Source organism: Lissotriton vulgaris, unplaced genomic scaffold (genome assembly GCF_964263255.1).
Source record: "Lissotriton vulgaris unplaced genomic scaffold, aLisVul1.2 SCAFFOLD_1428, whole genome shotgun sequence".
NCBI classification, from domain to species: Eukaryota; Metazoa; Chordata; class Amphibia; order Caudata; family Salamandridae; genus Lissotriton; species Lissotriton vulgaris.
The window spans coordinates 542241-565741 of NW_028244621.1; the positions used below are offsets into that span (position 1 = coordinate 542241).

Genomic DNA, 23501 nt, shown 5'->3' on the forward strand with positions numbered 1-23501 from the left:
GAAGTTCTTTGGCAGTTTAGCTCACTGTGCTATATTACGATTGTAACTTATTAACTACAATTAACAAAATAATCTCTGACAAAAGCAGTAGCCCACTGAGCTATCCAAATAAAATACAGTTCTTTGCTACTTTAGATGAGTTCAAACTAGCACTAGACATAACTCCTGTCCTTCTCCAGCAGGAATAATGATCACAAGCGTTATCTTGACATTTTTATTGTTGCCTCAAAACTGCTGGATCTATAAAGAACTATGCGGGGGGTAAAACTCCATGCCGCCCTAGCTCGGCGATTAACCTGACCTCGGGAAAGAAATCTGACCCCATCCTTTCAGCTTCCCGGGAAGCGCCTAATGCCCAGTACGACGAGTCCCGAGTTAGGCGGGACAGCTGAGCTCCTATCATAGTGCATGCTCAGCAGACCCATTGTTCTTGAAATCCCTCTATGGTACACTGCCTCTGCACCACAGGAAACACAAGCAGACAGTGGAGGGTTCAGGATCAGCTCTCTGTGACTGGCCTTCTGTGTCCTCTATCCCTCTCGAGTGGATAGAGCCACCATAATCTTCAGGCGAAGCAGAGGAATTGATGCTCCTTGATGTTAGGTTTAAGGGAATAGGGGTAAAAAGGTGATTATGCACTACAGACATAATAGAGGTCCAGTTTCTCAGTGTGAAGGACACCAATGTGCCCAGAAACATTGAAACAATCACTTCCCATCATGTGAGATTTGGAAACTGCCACATTAATCTGTGAAGAATAGCCTGAATTGGTGTAAATCAATATTACTGAACCCTCACAAACTCCCTCTTCCAGTAGTACTTTACTCCATCGTTAGTACAGAAGTGTTTTCCAGACTAATCCGGGGTGAAGTATGTTATGTGAAGCTCTATTGGCTGTATTGGTCGTACGTTGTAGGTTAACTGCTCAGTAATCTGGGTGATGTAAACTGAACAGTCAAGTTAAAGTTATTGCGGTATTTCCTGCTGTTGCAAGAAATTCAAGTGGTTGAGCTTAATGCCCGCCTCTGGCCCGGATATAGAATTGATAGACACATTTTAGAAGAGTACATGAGCTAAAGGGAATTGAAAGTGCAGAAGCCTATGCCCTTTGATGTACACAACGTTTTGACACTGCATCGAGTATGCATTTGGTTCTGCATGCTCTGATGGCGTCCTATGGATTAAATCCTCTGTATTCTGTAAGTTAGAAGTTGTTTCAAAGCGTTCTATGAATGACGAGCAATCCTATGTCTATGAGGCAAATATTGATGTGTTTGCTTGCCAAAGATGGAATGCCATCTCATCTTTGGAATCCGATCTAGTTTCAGCGAAAAATGCCACAAAAGTCAGTTCTAAATGTGTGACTAATAACTGCAAAGCTAAATTGCATCTGTTCAATCATGAGTCTATAATGTACAAAATATATAATTATTCAACAGCTGAGAGAACCCACATTTTTTAATGAGCCCTTAATGTGCACTGTTGCCCCTGTCATTTGTACTGTCGTCAAATAATCCTGTTGTAAGCATACTGAACTTGCTGATTGTGTGTCTCCCCTCTTTTCCCAGCCAAACTTTACCATCGCCACGTAAAACCTCTCCACAGGGGTGATTTGTCTGCGCTGATGAATGGCCCGGTAAAGAAGAAGCTGCATGTAATCCCGGACTTTGTCACATGGGGAGGTATGTTGGTTATGTGTTTTTGTTCTCGGTAAGAAGTGCAGAAGACTTGCAGGTATATATGGGATGGGTTTTAGCTAGCATAAGCTTGGGTAACAATCAGTGAAGGGATGTTTCAGAATCGTGCACAAACGGAGGGGGTGGGTTCCACTAGCTTGGACCGGGAGATAAGTGGAACTCGGTGTTCCAGTTCATTTTACAGCTCTTTTTAGAAAAGGGGAGGTAAAGCAGCAAGCATGAAGTGATGTTCTGAGCAATTGTATGAATCTTGTTGACTCTACTTCAGTAACAAAGCGCAATAAAGTTTTATGCCATGTACAATGGAGAGAAATTAGCCTTTTTAGAGCAAGTAGCATGGTCATTTGATGCTGGTCTGAAGGAATATTCACAGTAGTTCATTTAGTTAGTCGTATGGCCATATCACTTTAGACCATCAAACAGTAGAGCAGCTGTCTCACTGCATCCTTTAATACGGCTGAGTGGGTACTAGGTTCACCAGCGGGTAGATAATGGGATCCAACCAGTTAGGGATAGACAAGAACCTGAATAGTGGTTCTCTAGTTTGATTCAGTGAGGTATAGTTTCTTTTTCATAGGAGTGATCGTTGATACCAGACAGATTGCCTCTTTTTGGCAATATGAAACTTGAAGGAAAGGTTGCTCCCTTAAGATGAGTCCAGGAATTTACTTTGGAAGTGAGTCTGGGTTAGTAATATAATTACCTTTTAATACATGGCAGTTGCAGATCTTGAAGACCTATCCGTAATGGCTTCCTCGGTTGAAAGCTTATGCATATTGACCTTGTTGCAGAGTGACAAGCACATTACCCATGTACAGGGTTGATCACACAACACTGTCTCGCTAAATATGCTGCTTGTACTTTATAACGAGTTTCACAGGTTTCACAGCTCGCGTAGGCTTTTTATAGGGCAGGCGGAAGCTGTTGTGTTGCTAGAAACATGTTTTTCTATGCTTCACTTTCTAGGGCCAAACAAGAAGTCTTTCTAAGCTGTCAGTCTCCCCCCTATCCCCCCCCCCCCTATCCCCCCCTCTGCCATTTAGGTTGGGCCTTCTTCAATTTTGTTTTCTTTCTACAGTTAACTTCCTTACAGGTGACAAGTAAGGGAGGGAACTAGGTCTTGTTTTGAGGGATATGTAGTGCGGGTAGGCAAGCAACAGACTGGAGGCGAGAGGTACAACAAACACCAGAGCTGAAGGAAAATATTCAGGAGGAAACGCAACAAGCTCCTCCTAAATGAGCGGTTTTTATTTGGTGGGAGTAAGGGTGTGTATCGGGCATATTAGTCTGTCTACTTGCAGGCAATTGGCACCTGAGCAACATTTTCTTGTTTGCGACAGTATGAAGTGTTTCTCGGCTTTCGTATTTGTACCTGAGGGAAGCAGTGGGGTTAGCTCTTAACACTGCCACATGACATGTAGTAAACGTGTTAATAAAGGGGATTCATCTTGTGGGCATTATGCACTGGTCAAATTATACAATTCTTGGGTTCATGCAGAACTTGGCACCCTGTGAACATTAGGTGCTGTATCATGATACCATTTACTGTACTGCACTAGAGCAGAAGGTATCTGTGCACCTTATTTTGGGCCTTGAGCACATACATTAACTTGAAATATCTAGGAGTTAATAAATCTCTTTCCAATAGCAGAGTAGACAAACACAAAGAAGCAATTACTAACCTGTGTCCCGAACTCTGTTGTGTACAAAAGATTCATTAACTCTGAGATCTATCAATTTAATGTATGTGGTGAAAACACCAAAATAATTATACAGACAGACCCCTTCTGCACTGGCGCTGTGCAGAAAATGGCAAAATGATAAAGCCCTAGTAGAGGCAATGGACAAGCCATATACGAGTGTAATCAGAGATGATTCGTAATCGTAATTGAAAGCAGGGCTTTAGTATCAATGGGAAATCTTAGAGATCTTTACTTCGTAATGTTGTTTTTTTTTTAATCTCTTTGATTTATTGCTTTAGCTCTTTCTGGTGCCTACAAGTTTTTCATGCCCACATCTAATGAGTGTCTTGTGGTTTGTTTTGTCACCCAGGAGTAGAAATTCTTCTCAAATGTGTTGCTTCTTGCTTCCAAAGCAAAGGGTGACTTTCTCTCTTAGCCTAATACGCATTACTTCCTGAGTACTTCCTAAGTTCCCGCCTTATTATTCTCTGCATATTTAAGAGGATACATTTTGTTTACCTTAATTTAATTTGAAGATGTGATATTCTCTTCCAGGGGATCCTCATCAATAGTCTTAAGCACTGAATATTCCCACCCATGTGTGGTATCCCGGAAATAATAAAAATTATATATATATCATTTTCTCATACCAATGCAGCCCCCATCTAGAAGGCTAAACAATGCAAGAACGCATAAACTGCTTTTGCAACACATAATACATGTATAAAAACACAGGAGGGCAAGTAGCACTTGAACTCTGTTTTTAATGAGTAAACTGCATGAAAAAACTGCAGATAAAGCAGGCTGCATTGTAAACCAATATCATACAAAATGAAAGCATTTTCATACAAAACTGGCACAGTTCCTTTAAGGCAGCCATGACCCCTAGCTTCCCATCATGCTTTCCAGCTCCTTTAGTCAGGACCCTGGATTCACAGCTCTTCCCTTTTTTGACTTTGTCAAAAATTATCTGATTTTTTTGGGAGGATTTTTTGCTTTCACTCGACTTCTTTTAACCTTAGAGTGAGAGTGAAGCCTTGTTTGAGGTCCAGAAAAGGTTTTTTTCTTTTACAAATGCCTTCCTTATTTGATCCTTGCCCTGCCTGTGGCAAGAAGAAGGCTAGATCTGACACACACCCTGTGTGTATTCTCTGCCTCCCTGATTCTCACTCTTCTGCCACCTGTCATCATTGCAAGAAGTTGTTGAGAAGGACCATCAAGGACAGGTAGAGAATTCGTCTTTATGGCCTCTCTCAAAGAGGTAGGTCTCCAGTGAGGCAGCAGAAAAAGAGAACATGGTCGACGTCGAGAGGCAAGATCCCGACGTTTTCTCCTTCGGCGTTGGGATCGACGTCGAAGCCGCCGTCAAAGAAGACCTCGAGAACAAGGCTCTCAACGTCGACGAAGGTAAAGGGCCCTCTGTTGTCGTCAACCAGGCGACGATCAACGTTGAGGGGAAAATCTCCGTCAACGCTGGCTAGGCGATCAGCGTCGAGGCAACTCCGCCGTCGCCACAACAATGGCGATCGACGTCGAGGCAGAGGTCTCCATTGAGGTCAGTCCAAAGATCTTTGACGTCGAGGCACAAGACTCTGTCCCTGATGCCGAGGCAGAAGTGTCCGTCGACTGCAGCGCATCGCAGGTTGACATCGAGACACCGGTCTTCAGAGCAGAGGCGGCTGATGTATAAACACGATACTCTGTCGGCGTTAAGTAAACCTCTGACGTCGAGAGGCCGGTCAACTGCAAGATGGAGTCCTCCGTCTAAGAGGAAAAAGTCAGCATTGAGGCAGGCGTCACTGTCAATAAGACGAAGGTCGACGTCGAGAGGGCAGTCTGTCCACAGGAGACGTTCCAGATCACCATTGAGGCGCCAGTCCAAAGAGGCCTCATGCCCGCTAAGCCTGTCTACATCGCCCTCATCGAGAACAGGTTCTCGCAGCTCTCACATAGGTTCCACGTCAAGATCTCCGATGGTTGAGATGTCGACGTCCAGCAGTCCAGTGTCCGGGGGACATCAATATTTTCCGACCAGGACTGCGCAAGAAAGAGAACTCTCCTCCTTCTCCTCCACATTCTCCTGAGGGGCGAGAAGGGCAAAGATCGGCTTCCATCCATCTATCACCAAGATGGAACAGGCCCTTACATCACTGGGCCACAAATCCAGCCACAAGGACATAGCACTACTCGAGCCCCCTCCATAGGTCTCCATTGGCTCGGCTGGTACAGGCGGTAGATAGAGAGCTTACACCATCAAGAGCTAAGGATCTCAGTTGCACTCCTGCGCCCTCTCACAGAAGGGGATCTAGATCCAGAAGCAGGAGGAGAAGGCCCAGATCTCCAACACCTTCCTCCTCTTCCACTCACACGTCATTCAGAGACTATTCACCTACTCTTACTGACAGCCCACCGTCGAGGGTCTCTCCGGTGGATGACGTTGGCACGTTTCAGGACGTGCTTGGCAGAGGGGCAGCCAAACTAAGCATCCCAATGCCGACTCGACAGATTTCGTCCTCTGTTATCTTTGAGACTTTACATCGAAGGGCAGCATCTAGTCCTCTGCTACTATTGGCCCCAGGCCTAATAGAAGAGGTTATGGACGTTTTCCTCACGCTGGCCACACTCAAGACCGCTCCGGCTAGGATTTTGAAAAAATACTGTTCACCGGAAGACGACCTGCTTTTCCTTAAATCTCACCCCCACCGGATTATGTTATAAATGCTGCAGCAAAAAAGACTCATGCTATTGCTTCCTCCTCTACTGTTCCTCCAGATAAGGAGAGTAAAACACAGGATTCGTGGGGAAGGAAGGTATGTGGCACATCAGCATCTCTGATGAAGGTATAGAGTGCATCGGCTCTCTTGGGCCGGCATGACGGGTCTCTATGAAACTGCCTGCAAAGATTCACGGAAGAGTTACCACAAGAAGATATCCAGGATTTTGAAGAGATCTTGCCTGAAGGCAGCTTGGTGGTAAACCAAGTTATCAGCGCCACAGCTGATGGAGCTAATCTTTCGGCTCATGCCTATATGCATGGGATACCGCTAGAAGAACCTCCTAGCTCCAACTCACAGCGCTCAAACCTGAAGCGCAGTCTTGGATCCTCAATCTTCCCTTCTCCGGCTCCTATTTGTTCAGTGGACACACGGATGGAGAAATGTCCCAGATGAAGACCGTGCTAGACACTGGGTCTAGAGAAGAAGAAAGAGTTGCACAAACGATTCAGGTCTTACAATTTGTGATCCTCCCAACAGAGGTTTCAAACCCCTCATTGGCAGAAAAATCAGGATCAGCAAGGACAACAAAGGTCTCAATACCAAGGCAGGCGTTCCTCTAGAGGAACAGGAAACCAGCATCTGTCTAACACCTCCGTCAAGACACAGACCAAACAATGAGTGCCCTCTTCTCCTGTCGCCGTTCAACACTCCAGTGGGGGAAGTATTGCAAATCATCTCAAAGTGGCAAGCTATCACAAAGGACCAGTGGGTGTTAGCTACGCTGCAGAATGGGTACTCTCTACGTTTTCAACACCATCCTCCCTCAATCCCTGAGGTTCCATCATCGTGCCATCAGATGAAAATATTGTAAAAAAAAGTTGCCACCTTTCTGAGAAACTCAGCCATCGAGGAGGTGCCAATATCCCAGAGGGAGAGAGGTCTACTCAAGATACTTCTTAGTGAAGAAAAAGGGTCGAAAAGCAGATTACAGACCCATTCTGGATCTGCAAACGCTCACAAGTCAATCAGGAAGGAGAAGTTTCGCTTGTTGGCACTCCATCAAATATATCCACATCTCAGGCAGGGAGATTGGATGTGTTCGCTGGATCTGCAAGATTCCTACTTTCAAGTTCCGGTTAGTCAACATCACAGACAGAATCTGAGATTCCTGGTGGGATCTTCACATTACCAGTTCAAAGTACTACCCTTCAGGTTGAAGTCAGCTCCCCGAGTGTTCACTAACTGCATGGCATTGGTGGCAGCCGCACTACGCCGCAGAGGTATCTTGGTGTACCCGTACCTGAACGACTGGCTATTGAAGGGTCCTTTTCCCCACAGTGTGAGAAATAATTTCCTGCAATGCCTAGAGCTTTGTCAACTATTCAAACACCAATAGTCCCTTTAGGGGAATTTTGCAGGGTGAATAAATATAGACTCAGTCGTAGCTATATTGTTTGTACATACCCAGCCGGGCAGAGGTCTAATATTTACTTTTAGTTGAATATAGATGTTACACAACAATTCACAAAGTGGGGCACAAGCCTGCACCCTACTCAACACATGTGCAACAAACATTCATTGACAGAACTGGAACATAAGAGCTTGTAGGCAAAAGCATAAGGTTTACAGTACCAGTGATTACACAGTGTCAAGGTACAGCAAAACATAACAGAACACCTTTACAATAGTAGTACGCTTAAAGTTTTGAGCTTGTATAAGATGTTATGAGAAGTCGACGGCGTTTCGATCTGTTATCTTGATACACGGATCATCATCAGGACATGAATAATATGCCTAATATTTGTAGCTCCGATGCCTTGCGGGGGAGAGAAAGGGAAAAAGAAGGACAATATTCATGGGGGTTAGGGGTGGTGAGAGAATGTAAAACCAAAGAATAACATATTTCTACAACAGAATTGGTCCACAGGTACACTCCATGCACAACCGGTGCATTTAAGGGCACATTTCTTAAAGGTGGCGTCAGATTAATGTGAAGACTCGTCATGGTGATATAAACATAGAATCAGGAGCAAGAAATCATACTATGGTGGTACGCTTGAAGTATATAGTGATGGTCAATTAAAAGTCCATGCTATGCAATTAATTTCGATTAAAACATTTGATTTCCGGTATTACGGCGCAACAATGTTATTCGAGTGCTTTAAGAGGCGACGTGAAGAGGGAGAAATAGAAGTAAACGCGTTTAGAGAACCAGAGTGAGGTGGACCTCATGCAACAGGTGCTAGAGCCATGATGTAGGTATGCTGTTAACGAATCGGCAAAAGCGGAAGGGCTTACCGATAATTTGAGCAAGAGAGGGTTGCAGCGACTGGTACCGCACCCTGAAGGCGGTGGAATTACGGGGTCTTGGACCTGAGTGAGCGGAGGACGGAGTTAGAAGGTAATCGGGTGGGGTGGCTAGTACGGGTTACATTGGAGTGATGCTTACCTATTTAAGGCGTGCAGGGCAACACCGACGATGCGGGCGCACAAATCTATTTGGAGGTCGGCTCTTAAGAGTCCATTTCGAAAAGGCCAACGGCGCGATGGCCTCGAAATAAAAACGGGGATGTGGGGGTCAGAATAGGAGGGTCAGGCGGTATGGCAGGCAATACAGCGGGGAATATTCAAACTTACCGAGCAATTCTCGGAGCAGCGGCGTAGTCGCAGTGTCTACGGGGAGTGTTCTCAGCAATGGTGTCGGCTGGGAAGGATTAATTGCACAAGTGATTGGTGAAGGAAGGGATCACGTGATTGGGAGTGAGAGTGAAGAAGGGACTAACCGGTCTGGTATAGTTAAAAATCAGCGTCCATTTTAGATGGGGCATAGATTGGTAGTCAATGGCGGCCATCTTGGAAGGGAGGTATCGGTATCGGAGTGAGGTGTGTCCTGGAGCAAGTGACATGGAAATAAGTAGACATGTAAAAACAATTAAAAGAGGACGTATGAAATTTGACAGTATATCAGTTGAAGTGGTTTCAGTTATGATATTATATTAAACAAGCGCAAGTATGCAATCCGGGGGATTGGCCAAGTACAACCTGGTTCTTGAGGGCATCGTATATCTTAACAGTTATTGGTGCATTTAGCGAATAATTGTGGCAGAATTTAGATCAAGGCAGTCCAGTCCTCCAGCAGGTTCAGACCTGTGTTTAGGCTATCAGTCCTTAATATCCATTTAAGCTCTTCTTTATTAAGAATCCTCGAGATATCTCCGCCTCTTGAGGGCAATTTGATGGCTATAATCACTGTCCACCTGATGTCATTCTCTGAATGTCATTTTTGTATAAAGTGCTCCTGGTTTACGTTCATATCACCATGACGAGTCTTCACATTAATCTGACGCCACCTTTAAGAAATGTGCCCTTAAATGCACCGGTTGTGCATGGAGTGTACCTGCGCACCACTTCTGTTGTAGAAATAGGTTATTCTTTGGTTTTACATTCTCTCACCACCCCTAACCCCCATGGATATTGTCCTCCTTTTTCCCTTTCTCTCCCCCGCAAGGCATCTGAGGCTACAAATATTAGGCATATTATTCATGTCCTGATGATGATCCGTGTATCAAGATAACGGATCGAAACGCAGTCGACTTCTCATAACACCTTTTACAAGCTCAAAACGTTAAGTGTACTACTATTGTAAAGGTGTTCTGTTATGTTTTGCTGTACCTTGACACTGTGTAATCCCTGGTACTGTAAACCTCATGCTTTTGCCTACAAGCCCTTATGTTTCAGCCCTGTCAAGGAATATTTGTTGCACATGTGTTGAGTAGGGTGCAGGCTTGTGCCCCACTTTTTGAATTGTTGTGTAACATCTCCTATATTCAACTAAAAGTAAATATTAGACCTCTGCCCGGCTGGGTATGTCCAAACAATATAGCTACGACTGAGTCTATATTTATTCACCCTGCACAATTCCTCTAAAGGGACCACTAGTGTTTGAATAGCATTACCCCCAAAGTCCCTTTCAACTTACTTGGGTCCCCTTGTTGTTTTCAAATATAGAGCTTTGTCAACGGCTGGGTCTTCATGTGAACTTAGCCAAATCGATGCAACAACCTACACAGAGAATCCGTTATCTGGGAGCTATGGTAGACCTTGAGGTATGAAAAGTGTTTACTTCATAGGAGAGACAGTTTTCCATCATACAGAAATGCAAACTAGTTCTGGACAACAGAATGCAGTCAGTTCATTGGATTGCCTCTCTGTTAGGGTCGATGGCATCCTGCATCTTTCTGGTCCCCAATGCCAGGCTGCGAATGCATCCTCTACTGCAGGATCTGGAGGACAAGTGGGACCAGCAAACAACTCGCTGAGACGACAAAATAAGTCTCTCAAACGAAGCAAGAGCATCCATCCCATAGTGGTTGAAGGAGACTATGCAACTAAGGATATCTTTTCATCAAGCACCTCCCTCTCAAACACTGAACACAGATGCTTCACACCAGGGCTAGGGAGCCCACATGGAGTCTCTCCAGATGCAAGGTCAATGGTCATCAAAAGTGCGCTCATATCAAATAAACATGCTGGAAGTGAGAGCAGTTCACCTGGCCTTTAAGGCTTTCCTCCCTTCGATTCAAGCAAGTTCAATCTTAGTACAGATGGACAATACTACCACCATGTACTACCTGAACAAATCGGGGGGGAACTCGCTCACGCACATTGTCTCTGGAAGCTCAGGCTCTCTGGCATTGGCTCCTGGCACAGAACCTATCAATCACAGCGGTACACCTGCCTGGAGAACAGAACGCAAGAGCGGATGCTCTCAGTCGGCACTTTGAAGACAGACAAGACTGGGTTCTCAGCGACGAGGTGGTCGAAGACATCTTCCAGGCTAGGGGTCGTCTCAGCATCGATCTGTTTACGGACGACGAAAATACAAAATGCTGAGACTTCGCCTCAAGGTTCTACCGGGCAGGGTCGAAGCAGAGTGCCTTTTTGTTAGACTGAGAAAACAACAACAATTCCCAATAATGCAATTCGCTTGAATGTATATTTAGGCTGAGAGAACAGACCAAAACCGGATCTCTGAAAGACTAAATCATTTCAATAAATTCATTTATTTTCTAATTGTCATTCATGAGCATATTTTCTGAACATCAAATTATTTTACGTTGTTCGGAAATGCATTATAGTATACAGGAGAGGAAAGAACAAGGAAAAAGATCCTACAAAAAGTATTTACATTCACCAGTGTTCACAATGTGTGGTTATTCATTCATTCATGTGTCTTCAGTCCTACTCGTATATTCCATCTGACAATCTTTCTAAAAAAGTGTAGGGAAGGAAAGTGGGATAGGAAAAACTTGCAAAAATTACATAAAACTGGTTCTTTTTGTCATCAATAATTACATTTTAGAAGAAAAACATTTTAAATTTGCTTAAGAATCTAGGCCATCTGTACATTTATATACAATCAGAGCAATTTTTTATTCTTTAAGAGGATTGGCCTAACACAATGGTGGTCGACGCGTTTCGAGTTCCTAACGTGGAGTAACGCTCTTCAGGACCTCGAGAGTGGTTCTGAGAACCATAATAAAAGCCTTTGCTTACTTAACTGAATGCAAAAACAGTAACCATGCGTACTCCAGTTTGGGAGCATTGGTCTCTTACCTATATACTTTAGAGACTGTGTGTTTGTTGCCTGACTGATATCACTCATTCCCTGAAAAGCAATCACAAAGTTGGAAAAAAGGGGGGATAAATGACAGATGAAGTTGTGTGATCTGAAAAATAAGTTCACTGGATGTGAAAGAAATCCTTACTGGTGGGTTATCTCTGTACTGATATGACAAGAGCTTCCATGTTGAATGTGCCTTATATTTCAATTCTCAATTGAGACAAGAATCCATCTCAAGGTAGGCTGAACAACATTCGGGACATTCAGGTACTAATTTGGTTTAAAAAAAACCTCTATGTTGAAAAATAGAATTACAGGACCGTTTTTCTATGTTACAGCCACTCTTCCTATTACAACTATTTTCATAAAATTTGCCAGGCTAGATGTGCTACTATAGCACTGTATGGGGCAGGAGTATGAGGCCACAGCGGTGTCTCAGAACTAAAGCTGGAGGAAAATTTATTTTTAAAAAGGCTCCTTTGTTTGCCCATGTCAGCCTCGACTGAATTAATTCATCGAGAGCTAGCAGTCAATCACTTAGCTGATCTATTATGCCTTAGGCCTCTGATGACTTGGCAGTCTTTTTGGCTAGAGGATGACAAGCAATTTAATAGATCTAGCGTTGAGGATTGTTTACGCTTGGACAAATACCAAAATATTCCCCGGTTAAAATATGTTGTTGCTAGTTTTTCTGCTATTTTTAATCTCAATCTTTGACGATCCCGGTGCAGCATCTATGATCTCTAAATCCGAAATGAAAATTACTTTCCTGACATTTATGGGGAGAAAGCTGGCAATTGCAGCCGTATCTCTGTCTATTGTTATTTTCTATAATAGATATATCACAGTGGAAGGTTTCCCTTCGTATTGAACCATGGTAACTAGGAACTCTCCCAAATTTGTATTAACCAGGCTCCAATTCGGAATGGCCCATTATTTGGAAGCCCATCCTAATATTAAGAATCACCCGACCGGGCCTTGTAGGTGTGATGATGTATCCACCCAGAGCACTGTACACTTTCTGTTGTTTTGCAAACTGTATACGCACTTCCGTATTGCTTTTCTGAAACCTATATTCATTAAAGACGGAGTACGAACAGTTGCACATGCTATGAATTTAATTTTTAACTTGGAATCAGCAGACATCTGTTTTTATACTGCGACTTTCTTAAATCAGTGCATCAATGCTAGGAAAAGCATGATTCAAAAAAAAAATATTGATCAATTGGTTAGATATGTCTTTCTTTTTATTGTAAATAACGACGTCTTATTTGATATGATGTTATGAAATTTGTATTAATAGTTTTATCACTTTTTAACATGTTGTAATTTGTTTGTGCTTTTATGGCCATCTATTTGAACCGAATAAATATAAATATAAATATATATATATCTATTTATCTATATATATATATATATATATATATATCTCCGGTATATTGGGCTGCAACAAAGCCCATCATTGCATGAGTTCAAATATTATGCCTTACGCGTTTCAGACAATCATTCTGTCCTTGGTCACAGGCTGAGTGGCAGCAAATAAATGGCATTGACTAAGCATCACATCACCAGTTTCTTTTATTGCCCACAGCTGGGGGGCTCACACGATCAAAAAATTGCCTTGTGGGATACGTAGTCTCTATAGCACCAGAGTTCGTAATAAGGACTCACGCTGTCATCTCAAAATTACAAAAAGTAATATCGCCATTAGTGGGCTTCTCATGTGTTGAAGCCTCCGTTGCACAACAGTAAACACCCAGCAGAAAGGCCGATGTCAAAGCTCCTCATTTAGGGCCCGCCGGGCCGCTGTAACTCCATGCGGTGGTGCAATCCCCCCGGCAGAGCAGCCGGGTATTCAATACAGTTCCACAATGCTCCAAGCTTTAGGATGCACTCTCCATCTGCAAACCTCCGGTATATTGGGCTGCAACAAAGCCCATCATTGCATGAGTTCAAATATTATGCCTTACGCGTTCCTTATATAAATATTCACTGAAAAAACCATAGGTTTCACACCAGTTATAGTTACCTGGAAATTTTACTGACATAAAACCATTGAAATTCCACGTTATAGTTAGTTGGACTCACTATAGCTTGCGCGTGTAATGCACTGCTGATGACGTCATATATTACATCACTCATGACATGGTCAGTGACATCACTCATGACATCACCCATGACACCATCCAGTGAATGTGTGTCTTTCTAAAAATAAATTTGTTTTATATGTATATGTAAAAGTCGATGGAAGAATAAGTGTTTAAATAAGATGTCTTAAAGGATGTTTTAAAAAAAAAATGATTGGTTACCTGGCTTATTAAGTGCATCTTAGTGAATACATATATTAGCGAGTATTGTTTAAATATTTAAATGTTTGTATAAGTGTTTCACTTTGTGTATACTTGGCTGCATGGGTTGGTGAGTAGCTACATGTGTTTGTATATGTGTTATTAGATGTTTTTTTTAGTATTAGTATGAGTGTCTGTATGGTTTGGTGGGAGTGTTACTTAGCACATAGATGCATCAATGACTAACTCACTGTTTGTATGTGTTTTGAAGACCGCATATGTGGAGGACTGTATGGGTGGAAGAGTGTGTATGTGTGTGTGTTAGTGAGTGAATGACTGTCTCACTAGTGTCTTTCTGAGTAACTACATGTGTTTTAATCTAGTATATGTGAGTATTGATGTATATAAGTGAGTATATATGAGAGTGAGAGATTGAAAGAGTTCCTGTTTAAAAAAGTATGTGTTTCTATAAGTGATTGTTTAAGAGAGTAAGTATGTGTAAGTTTCCTTAGAAGTAATGTGCTAGTGTGTGTATAGCTGTATATGCAAATAAATATATGTTCAATAGTTTATTTGCATGTGTGAGTATGTGTGTGAGTAACGTTTGGAAGACTGTTGGTGTGTTAACGGATGTAAAGGTGTCTCACTACATATGATAAGTGAGTATATGTATGAATGACTATATAGAACTGTTGGTGAATGAGTGGATGTGTATATAAATGGTGGAATTACTGAATTGGTTGTTGTAACTGGTATAGGTATCTCCACTTTTTTGTAAATGTTAGTTTCTATTTTTGAATATGTGTTTCAAGGGTTACATTACACTGAAAGGAGGTCTGTCACTCTGTCACAAGGATGGAGTCATCAGTGATGTCATGAGTGATATAATAATGACGTCATCAGCAGTGCATTACACGCGCAAGTTATAGTGAGTCCAACTAACTATAACGTGGAATTTCAATGGTTTTATGTCAGTAAAATTTCCAGGTAACTATAACTGGTGTGAAACCTATGTTTTTTTCAGTGAATTTCATAGGTTTTTTAAATGCTAATTCCTTTCTATATCGAGTTTCTAACCTATGATTTTTTTATAAATTTGCTGTTTTGTGTAAGTATTAATTATTTATAATTTTTTTTTTTTATCATTTTTTCCTGGGGCGCTCTGGGTGCGCGCTCCGGTAAGCTCTCCGGAAAGCGCACCCAGAGCGCTACTTTCGTTTGTAAAAAAAAAAAATATGAATGAAAAGTAAATAATAACGCAAGACATTTAGTACCATACATATAAAAGCAGTTTTTTTTAAATAAGGAAATGAAAATGATTTTGCATTTCCGTGAAACTATCAAAACGTCACTTCGGCGCGCCGCGGAAGCGCCTACGTTCGCGCCACGTATGCGCCCCAGAAGCGCCTACGTTCGCGCCGCGTATGCGCACCCGGAAGCGCTCCGTGCGCGCAGCGTCAGCGCGTCAAGTCATGTGACCTTAAAATAACACTTTTCATTGGTTGCTAATAGTTTTTTTTTACAAAGAATGAAATCTCCACCCATTTCCTTCACTTCTTCTTTCACTTTTGTGACTGAAAGACCTGTTTTTTGCTCTTGGATCTTTCTTGGTTTACCATGGCTGCCAGAGAATCCAGCAGTGATGAGGAACCTGAATTCATCGATGAAGAGCCTCCACAGCCAAAGGTGAAGGAACATTTCATTTGGAAATTTTTTACAATACCACCTAACCAGAAAAAGGTGAATGCTCCAAAAGTGGAGTGCAGGATCTGCAAACAAGTCCTGTCACGGGGTGACCCCAAAAAGTATTCTTTTGGGAACTTTACAATGATACGGCATGTGAAGAGGAAGCACCCCCAGAATTTTGCCCGGGAAAGTGTCAGGGCTCTGGCACAAGAGGTTCCCAGTGATAGGGCCTCTACATCCACCGGAGGAGCAACTACTTCTGGGAGGGGCGATCGCAGGAGCTCGTTCCAAATATTCAACCTGCTTTCAACAATGCTGTCATGAAATGCAGATACTGCGATCAACTCCTTACCTATGGGGAGCAAAGTGTCCTGCTCATGGTTCGAGCATTGGAGACTGCCGTTCCCACCCCTAATTTTTTTGTTTTGTTTTTTTGCTCCTGTTGAGCAGTTTCCATTCCCTGTTTTTGTTTCTGTTCTTAAAAAAAAAAGAAGAAAAAAAAAGTTCTTTTCCGGACTACCTCCAATTCTCATCAAGGAGCTATATTCTTAAAAAAATGAAAAAGAGTAAGTGAAATGGAGTGCATTGATAATGGAAAGGAAAATGAGTAAGAAAGAACAGAAAGGTATGAGAGGAGAAAGGAAGTGAAGTAGGGGGACTGAAAGAAGGTGAGTGTTGGGAAGGAAAGTAAGGAGAAGAAGAGTGAATATGGGGAATGTGGATATTCAAAGAAAATGTTGAAAAGGAACGGGGGTGTGGAAGGGTAAGAAAAGATGCATTGCTGGAGTTGAAGACTGAAGGCCTCATTTATGAAGCCATGCGTCACTTTAACGCCACCAGAGCGTCAATTTTTGTGACGCATCAGTACAGTAAAAAATGCACCTTATTCAGTCATATTTACAAAGTGACGCATCTAGGTAGATGTGTCACTTTGTTAGCCCCTGCGCCACATTATACCTACGTCAGGTGTAATGTATGCAAAAGGGACGTATTGACGCAAGAAAGGGTCGTAGAGGTGACACAGCGAATAAACTGGGGGCCTCATTTATTAAAAGTGACGCATCGCTGCGTGAAAACAGCGATGCATCACTTTTCACTGCGCACTCCTTACGACATTCCTGATGCGTCATAATTAATGTATGACGCATCATGTCGCAAGGAGTTACAGATAAGTCAGTATTTCTGACGTATCTGTAAGTTCAAAAGTGACGCATTGCTGGAGTGTGTCACAAAAGTGACGCAACTCCAGTAATGAGTCCTTTCACATGGGGAAAGCCCCATGTGAAAGGGCTTGCGTAAGTCTTACGCCTGCTGTAAATGCCCCGCGGGACCCTATTATAGCCCCCACATCAAACCTAGGGGGTCAGGGGGGGTCTACCCTGCCCCCTTATAGTCATTTCCCCCTTTTTTTTATGCCACATCTTGTCTCGATCCTACCGAGACACAAGATGGCGACCGCTCCGGACTGTTTCGAATGTTTACAGACACCCGTGAGCCAATCAGCTTTCCATGCGCAAGTCGCGTTGCACGCCCGGTGCGCTCCCCGGTGCGCGCCTATAGATATATATATTTTTTTGAGCCTAAATTGCTCAAAATCCACTGGAGCACATATCTTGAGACATAGCAAAGGCACATCGGGCTACCAGTCCCTACAATTTTGCCAAGTTTGGTGGGAATCCATTCAGCCGTTCGGGCTAAAAGTGAGGTCGACCGCCCTATGGAAATTAACATGGGGAAAACACGTTTTGGGACCCCCCTTTTATCTCGGCCCCCACTTGACAAATCCCCCCCAAACTTTCAGGGAAGGACCGGGGCGCCGCGAGGCCATTTTGAGAAAATTTTCAGACAGATTCGTCAACCGGCGCCAAAGTTATTCCAAATAGAATTTTGAGATTTAACATTGAAAAAAATACTAACTATAACTACCTACTGGCGACCGCCAGTAGGAGAGATAGATAGATAGATATATATATATATATATATATATATATATATATATATATATATATATATATATATATATATATATATATATATATATATATATATATATATATATAATAAAATAGAGAGCCTCATGTGGCTCTCTATTTTATGAATCTTGCTCAGCAGCTTCGGCATTTTTGACCTAACTGTCTTCTCGTATTTGGGACTCTATGGTCTATTGGGCCATCAACATTCCCTTTCCATCCTCAATTTCCCCCTCTCCTGGGCCTTTCCTGGTGCTTGTTTGCATGAATATTCTTACCACATGCTCCAATCCTAGCTACTTCCATTCCCATTAACTGTTGCTTGCTGATACAAGAGAAGCATTACTTCTGTTGTGTGTCACTAACTGCCACCCCCCCCCCCCCCTCCTAATCATGGATACTCTTCATACTTGACTTGCTTGTCTCCTGGATGGAGGCAAATCTATTGTTAGGACACTTGTACCATCATCCCATCACCTTTCATGTAGCTAGGCCTGGTTCAGGTATATTGTCAGTGGTTATGGTGTACATCAATGAGTAGTATTTTGTATTTTCTCAGATATTACCTTTGGGTTTGAAGTTTTGGGGCTTGAGTGTAGAAAGCAGGCTCTCTAAATAGTGTACCAAAAAGAGACACATTGTGCAGAGTCTCGAGGGATCCTTTATTGGTGTACAGGACCTTGCTTTAACAATCCGAAGGTGCTCTATTTGTGGTAGTGTGGTTGAGCAGCCTTGGCTTTTTGAGGGTTTCTGGAGCAAGGGCACACTGTTGGTGGGCTTGGACTGTGGGGCTCTGGTGCAGAGGTATTATGTTTGTCAGGTTGCTTGCGTTGGAGGCTCACTTTCTTGGTCGACGTGGAGATGGGGAAAAAACAGGACAACAGGGCCACTCTCGATGGCCTCTCTGATACAAACATCCTACGTCGGTAGGTCTGTCTTGGTGGTATTGATGAACACTAAACAAGCCTTGACTGCTGCAACAGCTCCATTAAGCCCGGTATTGGTGCAAGTCGGCTACTGGAGGTCCTGGTGACTCCAAACTTGGTAGGCAGATGTGTTCCTGGAGCATGGGGACCTCTGCGGGGATGCAGCTTCCTCAGAGGACCCGGCAGTCTGCGAACGGTGTACAAGGTTCATGTGGTTGGTGGCTGGCTGCAGGGAAGTGGCTCCTCCATCTCAAGGGAGATGCTGACTGGTTTTGCTGGCAGCACTTCAAGGTTTTTGGAGGATGCACTGCTGCAGGATGAGTCGGCTCTTAGCAATTGTCGAGGCAGGAGCAGGCGGACAGAACTGAGGTGGCAAAGTGAGCTAGAGAACGATGATGGATTCATCCCAGATCTGTGACTGGGGGTGAGTGCCTGAAAAGTTTCAGTGCTCTGTCCATCATCTCCTTAGTGTTTGCTTTGTTCGCCCTAAGTTTGCAGGGTATGCCCGGACGTGAATCCCTTGCTCACTTTGCCCCTGGATTAAAGCTAGCCTGGCTGAAGAGGGGTGTTAACCCCGAAACTGGTCCCAGGATGCTTGTTTCTGGTTCAAGGAAGACCTGACTTGGCAGTTCGGGCTAGACTTGTACCCATGAGGCACAGGATCATGACTGATTTGCATATAGCTTAGTCTGAACTGATGTGGCGAAGTGAGCTAAATACCAATAAAAGATTCAACCCAGGTCTGCTACTAAGGGTGAGTGTCTGAAAGGTTTTAGTGCTCCTTCCATCATCTCCTTGTGTTTGCTTTGGCTCCTGGTACAGAGTTCTTGCGTTTTTCTGCTCTTTTTTTTTTTTTACCTTCTTTTTATTTAGTCAGATGAATCAGAGTTCCTGGTGTGGGGGTGGGGGGTGGAGAAACCTAAGTACTGCATGTAGGGGTGTTAAGGGTAGTAGCTAATGGACTACTTAACCATGGGTTCACTATTCCTCCTAAATGATCACTTCCTGTTGGTATAACCCTGTCCTAGAGTTCCTAATTCCACAAAAAACAAAGTGGCGGGCCCCTTCTTTCATGGAGCACATCAGGCAGCCCACCATAGGGGTGTGACCAGCCTGGTAGTGCAAGACGCCTACTGCATGACTAATAGCCTATTTGTTCTGGAGCCAAATGGGCCTCAGGTCAGGGAGTGTCCTCCAGGTCTGGGGGAAGCTGGGGTCGCATATACAATTCTGCCCCCTGGCCTTGATATACTGTATCACTAGCCATCCTGCTAGAGGAGCTGATAATACCTTCTCCAGAGCAGGCTTTGTTTCTGGACTTCAGAGTGCAGATGCTCACCACCGGAGGGTCCAAAACTAGCCTGTGGTGGCAGGCTGAAAAGTACCAGTCAGCCAGCTTACTAGCGGACTAGTAGGTTTCAAGGGGCACCTCTCAGGTGACCTTTGGGTGCGTGTCATAATAAATCCAATAATGGGATCAGTGTGAATTTATTAATACCAGGTGTTTAATACCATATGTCATACATGTCAGTAAAGCCATCTTGCAGCTGAGGAAGTCATGACCAGTGCCCAGTACATGTACTTAAGATGGCTTCCCTGTTCACTTGTACTATCTTGTAATTGAACTAGACAGCACAAGGGCATAGCTGCTCATGCAGATATACCCTCATATGTAATATAATGCACCCTGCTTTAGGGCTAAATACCTGCTGTAGGAGCTCCTTACTTACATACTTTTGGCGTGAGGGACAGTGAACGTGCCATGTCGTCTTTTCAGTCATGGTTTGCACCATGACACGCATTCTGCAATGGCAGGCGGTTGGCATAATGCAGTCTGCAGGCCTTAGGGACCCTCTTTAACACCTATATCCTAGGTACCCAGGGCACCACTTACTAGGGACTTACAGTTACAGGGGTACTAAGGTATGTGCCAATTGTGTAACAATTGAATGACAGACCAATTTGCCTTGTTTTTAGTGAAAGAGCACTGGGGCCTGGTTGGTAGGGTCCCAGTTCACATCAGTCGACCAACATCCGTACCAGTGGCAAAAAGTGGGGGTGACGTGACCAAAAGGGGCATTGTTCTACTAGGAGTACCTAATATATTTTTCTGCCCGAGTGCCACCACAAGTTCGCACAACACGATCCACACAATGTGTGCAACCTCTGCCTACCAAAGGACTATAAATACAAGGACTGTGAGGCCTGCGCCACGTTCCTGCCAAAAACACTTCAGACTCGTCGAAAGCAGAGAGAGGCCCACTACACCACCATGTCTCAAACATCAAAGTAGACTTCTCTTAAGGACCTGGCGCTGTCCAGTGACGACGAGGCCCAGGGAATTCCAGCAGAGTCGACGCACAAGTGATTGGATGTCGAAACTCTGGAAGGAGACTCCCAAGAAATCATGCGCCCACAAGAAGATGAGCGACACAGAGAAGACGTATAAGGTAAGACACCACACACATCCGTCGTAACCAAAGGGCCACGAAGGAAAGGCGCAACCAAAGGCAGCCCGATGCAGAGTAAAAAGGCTATTGAAGGTCTGCCGCAATCTAAAGAACCCTACCAAGGGATACCGAAAACCAGGGTCTAACACGAACCCCCGAAGAGAAGAGCGACACCGTCGAAGGACGCAAGTTCGAGCAAGAGAAGTAGTCTCTGGTGTCCGATGCCGAGAATACCCGAGATCAAGAAAAAGAGAAAACAACTCTAGGCCAAGATGGCGACGCTGCTCCAGAGAAAGAGTTCAACGCGTCATTTAAAGACTTCCGGATCCCGAAAGTCCTGGTCACCGACCCGGAAAACATTGACGCCGAATAGGTGGAAGACGCCGAAGGAGAAGAGGACATCCTCGAATCCCCTCTAACCTCCAAACCTCACGCAGAAGATCCAGAGGATTCCGAAGACTCTCCAGAAGAGGTGGAAGATTCCGAAAATGTCATGGACACATGGAAAGACTTCAACACCGAAAGTCCCAAAGAGGAGATATGCTGTTATCCATCGAAGGCATCGTCACTAGATGATATAGCCTTCTACAACGAGCTGGTGAAGAGGGCAGCAGACACTGTCGGGGTACCCCTCAAAGAGGAAAAGGGAGACGCTTGTTTCCTGCTGGAAACACTTGCCACTGCCAACAAGGGGACACAGTACTTGCCAATGCTACCAAGCATCCTAGACAAGGGCAAGGAAGCCTTTAAGGAACCATCCTCAAGCAAGGGGGTGACACCAAGGGTCGAGAAGAAGTACAAGGCCTCCTCCAAGGACCCTAAATATATTCAGGGGAACACCATCATAGTCTCCATGGCCAGAAGAGCTAATGCACTCTGTAACACTTGACCCCACCAAAAAAAGAAAGAGAATGGATATGGTGGGAAGAAAGATGGAGAAAGAAGCAGCAACAAAATGCCGCATCGCTGACTCCAATGTCCTTCTGAACAGATCCGAGCATCAGCAGTAGGATGACAAGTAGGAGCTTATCGACAAGCTCCGAAGAAGACAGCCTTGTGGGGACATTCCTGAGGACTTTGGATCTTTTAAACCGTTTTTACTCTGCTGGTTACTTTCCCTGCTTCCTGAACACGAGGACTGGGGACCAAAGTGGACGCTGCCGGGGCCGGGACTGCGAGAGCCAGGGTGCACAGCGCTTGAAGATCCCAGCGCACCTGGTGTCTCTTCCCGCCCCCAGCCCTCCGCCCTTGATTGATAACACCGGCTATTTAAGGCTCGCGGCCCCCGCTCCGCGGGGGCCGCTCGCAGCCTTGTGGGGACATTCCTGAGGACTTTGGATCTTTTAAACCGTTTTTACTCTGCTGGTTACTTTCCCTGCTTCCTGAACACGAGGACTGGGGACCAAAGTGGACGCTGCCGGGGCCGGGACTGCGAGAGCCAGGGTGCACAGCGCTTGAAGATCCCAGCGCACCTGGTGTCTCTTCCCGCCCCCAGCCCTCCGCCCTTGATTGATAACACCGGCTATTTAAGGCTCGCGGCCCCCGCTCCGCGGGTGCCGCTCGCAGCCTTGTGGGGACATTCCTGAGGACTTTGGATCTTTTAAACCGTTTTTACTCTGCTGGTTACTTTCCCTGCTTCCTGAACACGAGGACTGGGGACCAAAGTGGACGCTGCCGGGGCCGGGACTGCGAGAGCCAGGGTGCACAGCGCTTGAAGATCCCAGCGCACCTGGTGTCTCTTCCCGCCCCCAGCCCTCCGCCCTTGATTGATAACACCGGCTATTTAAGGCTCGCGGCCCCCGCTCCGCGGGTGCCGCTCTCAGCCTTGTGGGGACATTCCTGAGGACTTTGGATCTTTTAAACCGTTTTTACTCTGCTGGTTACTTTCCCTGCTTCCTGAACACGAGGACTGGGGACCAAAGTGGACGCTGCCGGGGCCGGGACTGCGAGAGCCAGGGTGCACAGCGCTTGAAGATCCCAGCGCACCTGGTGTCTCTTCCCGCCCCCAACCCTCCTAATCAACGCACTGGTGAGCGCGCACGCGGGACGCGCGCGGGACACAGCCCGGGGCTAAGCCCGGGCAAAGGGCGGGCCCTCTGAGGCCCTCCGAGGACCGAAAGGACTGAACTGGCGGTACCCCCTAGTGTATAATTAGACTATTCCTGTTGTTACAAAGCCACTATTTAATTGTGTTTTTTTTTTTTTTTTTTTTATTTATTTTTTTTTTTTTTTTTTTTTTTATTGTTGGAGTGTTTGGTTTAACTCTTGTTATTGATAGTGTATTGGTTTATCGTAGGATTATTGTGATCTTTAGGGGTTAGTTTTAAATCCGAGGTCCTCCACCTTTTTGCATAGAGTATCACTGACAGTAAGTGTTGGAGTATTAATGTCTACACGGACAACTCGAAGCCAGGTGGGGGCAGGGATAAAAAACATCAAAACCAAAAAACTGACCAATACTC

The 23501-nt window shown here is 44.5% G+C and overlaps 1 protein-coding gene across 1 annotated transcript in view; it reads left to right on the top strand.

Moving 5' to 3' along the window:
• The window catches only part of LOC147667184 (retinoid-inducible serine carboxypeptidase-like), a 236926-nt gene that overhangs the window by 160013 nt on the left and 53412 nt on the right, over positions 1 to 23501 (top strand). Inside the window, exon 10 of the mRNA XM_086948868.1 lies at positions 1569 to 1682. Coding sequence (XP_086804994.1) covers positions 1569 to 1682 — 114 coding nt within the window. The remainder of the gene's footprint in view (positions 1 to 1568; positions 1683 to 23501) is intronic.